The sequence below is a fragment of the Chamaea fasciata genome, unplaced genomic scaffold, assembly GCF_029207755.1.
Source record: "Chamaea fasciata isolate MVZ Bird 193981 ecotype frontalis unplaced genomic scaffold, bChaFas1.0.hap1 SCAF_16, whole genome shotgun sequence".
NCBI lineage: Eukaryota > Metazoa > Chordata > Aves > Passeriformes > Sylviidae > Chamaea > Chamaea fasciata.
Window position 1 is genome coordinate 4,105,322 of NW_027094101.1, and position 12,519 is coordinate 4,117,840.

Below are 12,519 nucleotides of genomic sequence, written 5' to 3' on the forward strand. Positions count from 1 at the left end.
CGGCCCGCCCGCTCCCCCGCGCATTGGCGGAGCGGCGCGTTACTGACACGCGTGGCGCCCAATGGGATACGGGCTCTCCCGCCCGCCCTCCTGCCATTGGCCGGCGTTGTGTCGCCGAGCGCGTCCCCGCGGGGCGGTGGGCGGAGGCCGCAGGCGGTGCGGGGCGGGCGCGCTCCGCCGCTCCCGGCGCTGACCCAGCGGGGCGGGAGCCTGAGGAGAGCGCGGCGCGTCCCGCCCCGCCGGGGCCCCGATGGAGGCGGCTGCGCCCTGGTGAGTGTGTGCGCCGACCCGGCAGCGGCCCTGCTCCGCGCCTTCGCACCCCCCGGCCCAGGCCGCTCTGCTCCCCTCACGGGAGTAGCGCTCCTCGCACGGGCCGTACCGCGGCCGCCAGCGCCGTTCCGGCCTCCCCTCGGTTCCCGTCTCCCCTCCCGGCTCGCCTGGGGAAGCCTGAGTGGGGTTTGCTGCTCCCTCTTACCGCCGTGGTTTGCGCTCCCTCTCTCCGCAGCTCGCAGCCCGCCGGGACCATCCGGCCCATCGACCGCGGCTCCGTCCATCGCATCTGCTCGGGGCAGGTCGTGCTGAGCCTCGGCACTGCCGTGAAAGAGCTGGTGGAGAACAGCCTGGATGCCGGAGCTACCAACATCGGTAACCCCTCCCCGAATTTCATAACTTCTCATCGGCTTCTAAAGCACGTCTTTTTCCTCAAAACTGAGTGCATGTTAACCAGTCTGGGCTAACAATTCCCGTTTGGGCCAAGCATGTTTGCGGTGATTTTACACCTCGGGTTAATAAAACATTCTTATTCCCAGACTGCAGCTGCGTTCCTAGCAGCATGTGAGATTGTGTTATTTTATTTCTAGCCCTTTGGCCACTAAAAAAGTGTGCGGCCTGTGCAGCAGCAGTGATCAGGCTGTGCCAGCCGGTGGCCTTGGGCTGGCACAGGGTGAAGGCAGGGCTGGTTTCCAGAGGCCCCAGGATGGTGACTGGGATAATTGGGAAAACTTCTGTTCAGACAGAAGCTCAGTGAAGCTGAATTACCTGCAACTGCAGACTGGTTTGCATTAGATAGACCTAACTCTTGGCAGCTATTGAGATTTTTTTTCCTGTTATTATTCAATTTTGACCTGAAAAGCTGTTACTTGAAAAATTGACTTCAAGTGCAAAATTGGTACCAAGCACTGTGTGTGAACATAAAGAATTAAAATACTTTGTGACTCAATTTTGTAGATATAAAACTTAAAGATCATGGGGCAGAACTGATAGAAGTTTCAGATAATGGAGGTGGAGTGGAAGAGGAAAACTTTGAAGGCTTGAGTAAGTTGAATTTTTTTCATAATGTAGATGTGGGCATTTAGTTTAATCGTATTTAATGGACACTTGGCTTTTACATAATGTGTGTGTTACCTGCAAGAGTGGAACAACAAAGAGTGATCTTCTGTAGTGCTCTTGTGGTTACAGTTTTTGTAACTCAGAAATAATCTTTGGTTTCTTTGCTTATTTAAGTGGCACAAGCAATACAAATAATCACAGAGGAGAAAATCTTATAAATGTTCATGTGGATTAATTAATGTTTAATCATTGATGAAGGAGGTGAGCTGTGTGGAAGTGGCTGCTTTGGGGAGGTGAATTACGAACTTGAGTATTTGTCAGGGAACTGGCATTGCACTGACTGTCAAACCTCCCATCTGCTACTTTTGAATTGCACAAAGTGGGAGTAGAAACCATACTGTGTGATGAATCTAACTAACCACTGCAACAGAAAATACTGGCATTTCTTTTTTTTTAATAAAACAACTAGGAATCTTATCCCCTCAGGTTATTACTCAGTAACTTTGGTGTTCACTGGACGTTTTTGGTACATCAGAAATTTAATCTGCTGCTGTTCCAGCACAGCGACAGTTCAGGGGAGCTGCTGCTGGCTCAGTTTGTTACCTGGGGACTGGTGCTGCACTGATGGATTGTGGATTGAGTCCTCCTCAGCTCTTGAGGGGTACTGGGCTGTGCCTGTCCTGTGTCCACCGTGCCCAGCACAGGCTGCAGCTGCTTTCTGGCAGGGCAAAACCTGTGACAGGCCCAGCAGCAGCAGAGGCAGGTGCTGTGTCCTGCTCTGAGGCATCTTGTAGTGCTTATACCAATAATGCTGAATGAGGCTGTGGTGTAAGTGGGAAATAACAGGTGCATCCGAGGATTTTAAAGAGATCTTGTTTGTAGGAAAAAGGAAGGCAAGCAGTATTTTGTCTTCATGTAATATACAATGAATAATACAGAAGGTTTTTTGCTTCCTGACGTGCATACAAAATCTACTTGCATAGACCAGTGTCACTTTGAAGTGGAATATGTGTTTGAAATCTCTTTTTCCAGCTCTGAAGCATCACACATCAAAGATACAAGATTTTTCTGATCTGATACATGTTGAAACATTTGGGTTTCGAGGTGAAGCTTTGAGTTCACTGTGTGCATTAAGGTAATGAATATTATTTATTATTAGTAGAGAGTTACTATATGCACAAAAACACTACAGCCTTTCAGTTTACCATTATTGCTAAAATGAGGCTTTGGAAACTTCCAGTTCCTTATTTTAGGTCAGTTTTGAGCAATAGGTTGCATGACATCCTGAGTAGTTTCCAACCAAAATTATTCGATGAATCTTAAGCACCTAATTGCCATTTTATGTACAAAATTTAGTGTTATTTAAGTATGCAGATTTACAGGGTGTATTTGCATGAGTATTTGATCCTCTGATGTAAAGCACCTTAATATTTAAGTGCTGGTTGTTAGGGTGTAACTCATTAAGACTGTACTTAAATTTCTTTCAGACCAACTATACCTTTAAAATCAGCTTTTGTACACAGTGCTGCTGGTATCTATTAAAATGAGGAATGAAATGTTCAGCAAAACTAGATTTTAACATTGAGTTTTACAAGAGAGGAATGCAAGGGGTACAAATAAGAATGTGTAGCTAGGAAAATGTTACACTACTCTGAAGAGCAAGTTCTTAGTTGTTTATGGGGAAGAGTTGTTTTAATTAAATTAATAGCATTGCTGTAGTTTCTATGCTGCTTGTCATAAGGAATAGATAAGATTATATGGTGCTCAGTGAATAATTCTGTTGCCTCTTCCCTCCCATTAGTGATGTTACCATTTTCACCTGTCACAAGTCAGCAAAGGTTGGGACTCGTTTGGTGTTTGATCACAATGGCAGAATTACTCAGAAGACTCCTTTGCCACGCCAGCAAGGAACAACTGTCAGCATCCAGCAGTTGTTTTATACCTTACCAGTGAGGCATAAAGAGTTCCAAAGAAACATCAAAAAGGTGAGGTCAGAAATTCTCAATTCAAAGGAGTGTTGTGCCCCAGAATTCATTCAGTGCTGAATGAAATTCAGTTCTCTGTAGAATGCGTTGATTACAGACTGATTCATGCCTGTCTTACATCTTAATCAAGTAACAAAACTCTTCTTGTATGCTTTTCTCTTCTGCTTTGCAATATTTGGGTTTAAAGGTGTATTCTCAGATTCTCAGACTTTGAAACGAATCCATATCATGATCACTTATCTGTATTTTAAAGCCAGGGACTGCTGTGTTGTGGCTAAATAACAGTCTTGTGAACATCCTGTTTATTTTTAAAGTACTGTTTTTCTTTTTTTTTAATTTCTTTGTAAATATTTTAAGAATAAAATCCCCCCCTTTGTTACCTGCAGGTATTGAATGCTTTGTTTATGTATTTGTGTTTTGAAAAGAGACGTTTCATATAAATATGAACTTTCTTTTTCCTTGAATAGGAATATGCAAAAATGGTCCAGCTGTTACAGGCCTACTGCATTGTTTCCAGAGGAGTGAGGATTAACTGCACTAATCAAGTTGGCCAGGGGAAAAAAAGCAGTGTGATATCCACTGATGGAGGTCCCAGTTTAAAGGAGAACATTGGAGCAGTATTTGGGCAAAAACAGGTATTGCTTTTATTATTGAGAAGAGAGAGAATGTAGGTATATAGAGAGGGATTTTTTGTGTCTAATAACGTGAGAGGATGGAGCGTTGGCCTGCAGCACACCCTGCAGGCTGACAGACAGACACCACAGCCTCCACAGCTTCCTCTCAAAGTCCAGCATTCCTCAGAGATGTTTTGTGGAAGAGTTATGATTTAGGAGATGGGGTTGTGGCTTAGTATCTCTCTGAAATCAGTTCTAAGAGCTGTTGCGCCGGCAAATGGGCTGTGTGTCACAAGAACAAGCAATTTTAAAAAATCCTTAGAATGGTGCGATGTGAAAGTCTTAACTGCAGAACAGAAAACTGAGGCGCATCCACTTTTGCAAGCTCTTCCTATCAAACCAAGTTTTATTCCTGATAACCTTTAAATGGGATTGCAGTCAGCCCCTGTAAAGCTGTAGACTGTGCTGCTTTCTAAGGAATAGCCATAAAAATAATTGTTATTGTCTGGATGAGAGAAGAGATGAAAAAAAGCTCAAAAACATCCTCCCTACAACTGTATATTACAGTCATCAGAAATATTGAGTGGTTGATAGCTGCTGGCTGTTGATAAACAATTTTTCCCTCCACAGTGCCCATACAGAGATTTCAAAGCCTGTTCATGATTTGGCTGAAAGATGAGAGAGAAGATGTAACTGTCTTGCCATGTGGCATAAAACACAGTTGAAATTTGAGTGTTTTCTGAATGTAATGTTTAGGTTATAGCCTGTCTTTTAATATTGAATACTTAAATTGATAGAAGCTGCTCTAATGGCAGAAAAACAGTAGTGGCATGACTGGGAAAATATTTGTGGTAAATGTAACTTCAGAGGGAGCTTGTGATTCAAATAACACATTTTTTGATAGTTTTATTGTCCTTTCAAAAGAAACTTCTATTACTCTTCTTGCCTTTTATTTTAGCATAAAACTTGTTTAGGTCATATGTATGCCAAACTGTCAATCATTTTGTTGTTCTGCCTGTGTACATTTAATGTAAGGGTCTGTGAAATAAATAAGGCACACGTTGGGATATCAAAGGCATTTCTTAAAGGCATTTTTCTGCTGCTCAGTGAGCAGTGCTATTATCTTTTAGTAGATTTGGATATTTTAAATGTTTGTCTTGGTCAGCCAAAACCCGCCATTTTCTCAAATAAATTTTAAGGCTAATAAATGACAATAAAATAGAAGGGAAAAATCTGTATAGGTTTGATGTTTCACTTCCTTCCCTTTTTTTTTTCAGTTGCAGAGCCTTATTCCTTTTGTTCAGCTTCCTCCTAGTGAAGCTGTTTGTGAAGAGTATGGACTCAACCCTGCTAACATGCCACAAAATCTTTATAGGTAATTAGGAAAGTAAAAACCACTGCTGTGTCCTGTGGCACTTTGCCATAAGCCAAAAATTAAAATAAAAAAGGAAAAGAAAGAAAAAGGTGTGATTGTAGTATTGAAAAGAGCCAAGAACAGCATGGTGGACACTGGGATGCAGTTTTGTAGTAGTCTTTGTCAGACAAGGAATTGGGAGAGGAATTGTGTATAAGCATGTTCACTGATGCTGTATAATAGTGTTTCCTTAAGCCCCTTAAACATGCTTTTCTCATCCATTTCACCTTACTCTTCCATGATTTATCCCACAGTATCACTGGCTTCATTTCTCGTTGTGACCACGGTGTTGGAAGGAGCACAACAGACAGGCAGTTCTTCTTCATCAACCAACGGCCCTGTGATCCAGCAAAGGTGAGAAGTTTGTTTTTCATTCAGCAGCCCCACTAACTCAGTATTCTCTGAAAACCTCAGGATTAGTAGCTCATGTGTATGTTTGTTTCTTGGTAGTAGAAGTTCCTCTGTCTCAAGTTTCTGTCTTAGTTGTGTCTGTTTGAGCGAACAAGATCTCAGTCATACAATACTTGTTTTAGCACGTTAATTAATATACCCTGGTGCAAAACAGAAGGTAGTATTTTTGAAGTTTACTGTTTTCTCACCTTTTTTGCAGGTTGTCAAGATTGTGAATGAAGTTTATCACTTGCACAATAAGCACCAGTATCCATTTGTTGTCCTTAACATTGGAGTAGATTCTGGTACGTTCTGATTAATTTTTAATAACTTCAGTAAAGGCTATTACAATTTATTGATCAGTGATGTTTGTATTTAGAGAATATTGCCATTTTCATCTGTATGAATTCTCTGGGGTTTTTTTAATGCTCAGTTGGTGAGGGAGAAATAGAATCTAGCTGTGGTTTCACTATTTTTCCCCTCCACCTTTTCTATACCCAAAAATGACTTCTTAACTGATGAGGAAGAGGTCGTCTTAAATACAAGAAAACTTGTATCATGTTTTTATTTGCTGGAATGTTGAGACAGTTAAATCTGATTTGCAGACAAAATGGCAAAGAAACCAGAACTAATTCTGTGCAATAACATTGCATTTTATTTGTAAAGCAGTTCTTTTCTTTTTTTTTCTTTTTTTTTTTTCCCCAGAGTGTGTTGACATCAATGTAACTCCTGACAAAAGGCAAATTCTACTTCAGGAGGAAAAGTTTTTATTAGCAATTCTAAAGACTTCTCTGATGGAGATGTTTGGTAGTGATGTTAACAAACTGAATGTCAATCAGACACTTCTGGACATTGCAGGTAGGACACAAGATGTGGAAGTTTTGAGTATGATATATGGCAGAGAGTTAAAGATGGAAAAACGCGTTTTTAAACACCCAAAGAAGAAATGAAAAAAAAATTAGGACAAAAATAGAGAAGGACTCTAATTTATTAAGTGATTGTTATGGAAATGACACTTGTCAGCATAGCAGAATTTACAGTCAACTTTGTGAGGAAAAAACTAACACAGAATTAATTGATAATACTTGCAAAAGATTTCTCCCAAGATACTAAAAGGGATCTGTGGGGTTTTTATGAAAATGTCTTTGAGAAAGAATGGTTAAGGGGTCATAAATAAAATGTGAAAATTAAGTATGAGTTTATTGGATTTTAAACTTTGATGCTTTTATGTTATCTACAGGAATTGATGATTCTCTTGTCACTGTGTAGTCTTTCAAGATTGCTTTCCTGAGTTAAGATCATCTCATCCTCTTCCTTTCATTCAGCAGAGCCTCTTCTAATTTTCCTTTTTGCTGGCATATAGAATCAGTTGTAGCCTGATTCTCACTGTTATTTTAAATTAACCTTTAGTAAAATCCTTGTTGGACTGGCAGTTGACAAGGTTGAAGTCCTCTAATGACCTACAAAGCCCATATACTCCTAGTGCCTATTGTGTCAGCTCCTTAACACTTTGCCAGTGGAATTTTATAATGACCAATAAAGTGTAAGAGCAATTCACTTTTCATTGTCACTTTGTCATTAAACTCTTTCGGTAATCTAAATAAATGTTCTGATCAGACTGATTACTGTTCCAGTTTATAAAGAAACTACAAATTCATTCTTAGCCATTGAATGTCTTCAAGATGTAACTGTTTCTGTGTTTGATATTAATGCATTTCAGCCCCATACTCATTGTCTGAAGCTTCAGGGCTCCTTTGAGCAGTTTGCTATTTTTCTACCTCTTTTCATTCCCTTTCCCAAAGCACATCATTTAATTCATGTTTCCAGCTAACTTAGAATCTTGAAATACTTTGTATTCTGATTTCATTAGGTAACTTGAAGAAGACACTTCCTGAAGAGACAGAAAAGCCTCAGGCAGAAATGCTGTCTGACTCTGGGACTGAAAGTCCAAGTGGTGAAGGCAAAAGAACAATGGCTTTTGCCAGATTAAGGGAGTCATTCTCTCTCCATCAAGCAACAGAAAGTAATTTTCAAAGGTCTAAAAAGGTAAAGCAGCAGCACAGTTCCCCTAGACAAAGGTTACTCCATACCACTGGGAGTACTGTAAAGATTCCAAAGGCTGTCTTGTCTAAGGAGGGTGAGAGTTACCCTAAGTTGGACTCAAAGGTGTCAATTCCAAGGAGACACTTGGGAAAATTAGAAGATGCTGCAGATTCTGGATTCTGTAGCATTTCAGAGTCAGATGCCGGATGTAGTACACCAGAAGCTGGAAGCTGCATCAATAGTGAAAGTGCAGTTAATTCTGAAGAAGAATTGTGGAGCACAGAAGAAAAGATGCAGAGGGAATGTCTTAAAACTGCTGGATGTAGTAAGAAGTCATTGGACTGTGATGTTCAGGTCTTGGACACTGAACCCAAACTGGATCAAGTGAATGACTGGACTGATCAAAATGAATTCTCTCAAAAAGCCAGTAGTTGTTCCCCAAGAGTGAAACGTTTTAAAAGCAGAAAATTTAAAAGTGAAGCAGATGATTCCAAGACAGGTAAATATCCTGAAGTGAAGAACACTAGTGTTGATGTACTGGTGGAAGTTAAAAAGAAAATTGTGCCTCTTGAGTTCTCTATGAAGGTTTTGGCAGAAAAGGTAAAAATGCTAATACAGCAACAACAGAAAAATACGGAAACTGAAAATTACAGAAGATTTAAAGCAAAAATTAGTCCTGGGGACAATAAAGTAGCAGAAGATGAATTAAGAAAAGAGATCAGGTATTTCTGCTTTTACTTGCTTAATATATTTTGTTCATCAGTTAATAAAATTAGTTAAGCAAAAATGTAAGACCTGTCTTGAGGGTGGGCAAGAGGCTTACATGTACCTGCTAGGTTTGGGTCTATTTTTTATTTAATGTCATAGGAAAGTTTATTTGATGAGTTGTTTTCTGACAGAGCAGCTACTTGAACTAAGTGCAAACAGAATGTCGAAAATGGCACTAAAAGGACCACAAATACCATAGCTTTGGCTTAGATCAGCCTTGTAAATTGCAGTTCAGTCAGAGAAACACTAAATTTCATGACAGAAAACAATACTCTGAAAAGACTGCATAGCTCATATTCCTCCCTTGTGTGAATGGAATTTGGTGAGACATACCTGGAAAAATAAGTTTCATTCAGGTGGTCAGGGGACAGTAAAAGTCTGATTTGTTAATATTTGGATTTAAAAAATGTGTTAGGAAAGTCTTCTAATTGTGAAAAGAGGGCAGATATGTCAGCTGCCTTCAAAACTGTGCTGCCATTTTCCGTGTTACTTACTTGGGCTATTGCCATATTGCCTGCTTCTAATTTTATTATCACAAATGGGGGAATCCTGTCTTAGTGATGGATTTTGTTGTGCCAGAAATGGCCGCATTGGTCAGTGGCAAATTTTCAACATTTACATCCTGCTTAAATCAGGTTTTTTTTTTTTTTATATATAAAGTGTTCTGCAAGGGAGAAAGAGAAGTTTTTTAAGTTTGACATGATAACTGATAAGGGTGTAATTTCTAATCTCTTTATATTTTTTGTATACAGTAAAGAAATGTTTGCAAAAATGGAAATCATTGGCCAGTTCAATTTAGGGTTTATAATAGCAAAGTTGAATTCTGATCTTTTCATAATTGACCAACATGCTACTGATGAGAAATACAACTTCGAGATGTTGCAACAACACACGGTTCTCCAAGGTCAGAAGCTGATAGTGTAAGTATTTTCAGTGTTTTAACAATAAAATGTTTTAACAAAGCAGAGTGAAAAGTTTTAGTGCAGAGCTCTGTGTTAAGTATTTCTACGTTGTTTCTGAAATCTGTCTGAAGTGCTCTACTCCGTGTACCTATGCAATACCATCTTTTTCTCTCTCTTTCAGGCCTCAGAATCTCAATTTAACAGCAGTGAATGAAACTGTGTTGATTGAAAACCTGGAAATATTCAGAAAAAATGGCTTTGATTTTGTCATAAATGAAAATGGTGAGTTTGGACCAGAATTGCTGGAGGTAAAAGAGTTCAAAGGTTTAATCTTATTTATTATGCAAAGATTCCCTTGGGTGGTATCAGAAGCTTTGAAATAAGATGCATTACTGTATACGGGATGTTTGTTTTTTAAGACTTGTGATTCTGTGGTCTCTCTTCATGATTTAACAGAACATTACTCATCTCACCAGCTTTTTGCAGAAGTTTTTGAAGACTGTTTGGAGTTACTCTTTGGCTACATGACTGGATGTGCATTTTCTGGATATGTCACATTAAAATCCTTTTATTAGTACACATGAAGGGATAAATGGGGGCACGTGATAATTACTAATTATCTAGTAATTTAAAATAAATAGATAGCATTAGTAACTGATTTGCTTTGGTTTTCCTTACGGCTTTAGTACTGACTTGCTTTGTTCTTTTGGGCAAATTCTGTGACCTGCAAGCTCCTTACTGTTTCCCATATACAGTGAGGATAATGAAAATGCAGTGTGGTACCACTTTGCTGTTTGGGACGTCACTACACATTTTTTCCATTTCTTCATTTCAGAAAATCCCAGGGTTTCTTTGACCTAAAATGCTATTAGTTACAAGTCTCTTAGCATTGTAAATCCTGAGTGATTTTGTAGTCACATAAATTCAAAAAAGTTTCATAAGCTATTTGTTCTTTGGAATTGAAGAGTTTGTTAGAAAGTAGATCTTCCTGCTTTTAAGTTTGCAAACAACTTTTTGGTTGATGTTAAAAGGACATCTGGCATAGTTACCACTTTGGTTAGTTAATTACATCCATCAAAAGATTAAATTTAAACATTAGTATATACATACATCTCATCATATTAATGTTTTAAAGTAGTTTCTCAGTTTTTCTCTTCAGAAAAAAGTAATTTCCTGTATTTCTCTGTTTCTTTATTATTGTTGTTTCCAGCTCCTGTAACTCAAAGAGTTAAACTGGTATCATTGCCAACAAGCAAAAACTGGACTTTTGGTCCACAAGACATAGATGAGCTGATCTTCATGCTGAGTGACTGCCCTGGGGTGATGTGCAGGCCCTCCAGGGTCAGGCAAATGTTTGCTTCTCGAGCTTGCAGGAAGTCTGTAAGTACTGCACTTGATGTTTGTGTTCAAATAAATAATTACCGCGTTTCCTGATGTAGTACAGGTGGCTATATCTGTATGTGTATTGCAGGGCAAGTTTATTTACTGCTGGGTGTCAACAGCTAATATCCTTCCTTCTGTTCCTCCTGTTTTTATCTCGTGTAACTCGGGAAATATTTCTGCTGGTTTTTTATTTTGTTCCAAACTAATGTGCTCATGAGCACCACGTTAGCTGTGTTTGGTCTTCCGATTGTCTGGTAGGCGTTTTTTACTTTTAATGCCTTGCACAGAATTTATTTGCTATAGTAGCTGAAGTACTGCTCTGGTTGGTGTCAACTGGCAAAGGGAAAAAAGGAAATAATTAATTTTTTTTTCCCTTTGCTTGCAGGTAATGATTGGAACTGCACTGAATGTGCAGGAAATGAGAAAACTGATCACCCATATGGGTGAGATTGAGCATCCCTGGAACTGCCCCCATGGAAGGCCTACTATGAGACACATAGTCAGTTTAGACTTGATTTCACCAGAATAAGTCAGTGTCTGTCTATTAACGTTTTTAATTCGTGGCAATATTTTGAGCTTTTATCATGCCTCTCTTATTTCGAGTAAAAAAATTTTAGGCATTCTTCAAGTTGGAAACAAGAGCACTTGAAGGCATTCAGCAGGATTTGTTACTCCTGTTGAGTCATCAATACCAGTGTCCTGGAATTCATGTAAATAACTTCTCTCTAATTGCAATTTACTGTGTGTTGTACTTATCTGAGCAGCCATTTACAACTTTTATAAAATAAATACGTTTATATATAAAGATCAGGAGTAGGTGAACCTCATTTATAGCAAATACACTGATTCTTAAAATGAAGTGGAATGTGAATTAAAGGCCCTGGCAATGCCATAAATCAAATATTAGTTTTCAATGTTTATATATCATGTATATGATAATTTTAAAGCAAATGAAAATGATGCACAAGTTAAAATATTATTTTCTTATACCAAAGCTGGGTTCCATTAGATAATGACTCAGAGCTTTTATATGGCATTTAATGATAAGTTTCCTGTTATCTGTGTTTAGGGCTTGAATAGAATAATTAGTCTGGCATCATGACTTTTAATTAGCATTGTTCCTTCCAAATTCCAAACTTGTTTTTCGAGAACGGGGATTCTTTTTCTGATAATGAATGGGAAAAAAGCACTGCCAGTCAAGTCAGTACAATCAAAACAGGTCGAAAATGGTCTTTTTGAATCAGAAACCATTAAAACAGGTAGTTACGCTCTTCTGGTTCTGTAGAACTAAGAACTGACCCAAGAAATCTGTGTTTATGGGTTATGTTCCCTCCACACTCCATTTGCCGCTGATGGAGCCGTGACCACGATGCTGCTGCTGTTCCTGCAGTGCTCAAAGCCGTCCGCGCCGCCTCTCCGAGCGGCGTGGCGGAGCGTGCCCGTGCTACCCGGCACGGCTGTGGCCGACAACCTTCAGCAGACTGTCCGTGCGGGTGTGGGGCCGCGATTTCTCACCGCTGCCCTGCGGGTGCGGGCACCGGCCCGGCCCGGCCCCGCGGCGGCGTCGTTATGGCTACGGCAGCGCCGCGCCGGCGCGGGGACCAGGGCTCGGCACCGGCACCGCCCGGGCCCGCCGCCGCACAGCCGGGGCTGGGGAAGGGCTCGGCACCGGCCCGGGCCCGCCGCTCCTC

General features: G+C 40.1%; 1 protein-coding gene across 1 annotated transcript; it reads left to right on the plus strand.

Annotated features, from left to right (window-relative positions):
* Positions 1-148: 148 nt before the first annotated feature.
* On the plus strand, positions 149-11,801 carry PMS2 (PMS1 homolog 2, mismatch repair system component). The gene is made up of 15 exons (XM_066197738.1): positions 149-270; positions 506-645; positions 1,228-1,314; positions 2,362-2,464; positions 3,131-3,314; positions 3,782-3,949; positions 5,206-5,303; positions 5,597-5,696; positions 5,953-6,037; positions 6,438-6,590; positions 7,603-8,497; positions 9,296-9,463; positions 9,627-9,727; positions 10,656-10,825; positions 11,214-11,801. Exons 1-15 carry the CDS (start codon positions 251-253, stop codon positions 11,355-11,357), a joined length of 2,616 nt encoding a protein of 871 aa, XP_066053835.1. The 5' UTR covers positions 149-250; the 3' UTR covers positions 11,358-11,801.
* The last annotated feature ends 718 nt before the right edge of the window (positions 11,802-12,519 follow it).

Excerpts from the sequence above, each read along its gene's own strand:
- PMS2 (XM_066197738.1), top strand. The coding sequence starts at position 251 with ATGGAGGCGGCTGCGCCCTG. Across the intron at positions 1,315-2,361 it reads GGAAAACTTTGAAGGCTTGA|CTCTGAAGCATCACACATCA; the intron begins GTAAGTTGAATT and ends CTCTTTTTCCAG. Across the intron at positions 3,315-3,781 it reads TCCAAAGAAACATCAAAAAG|GAATATGCAAAAATGGTCCA; the intron begins GTGAGGTCAGAA and ends TTCCTTGAATAG.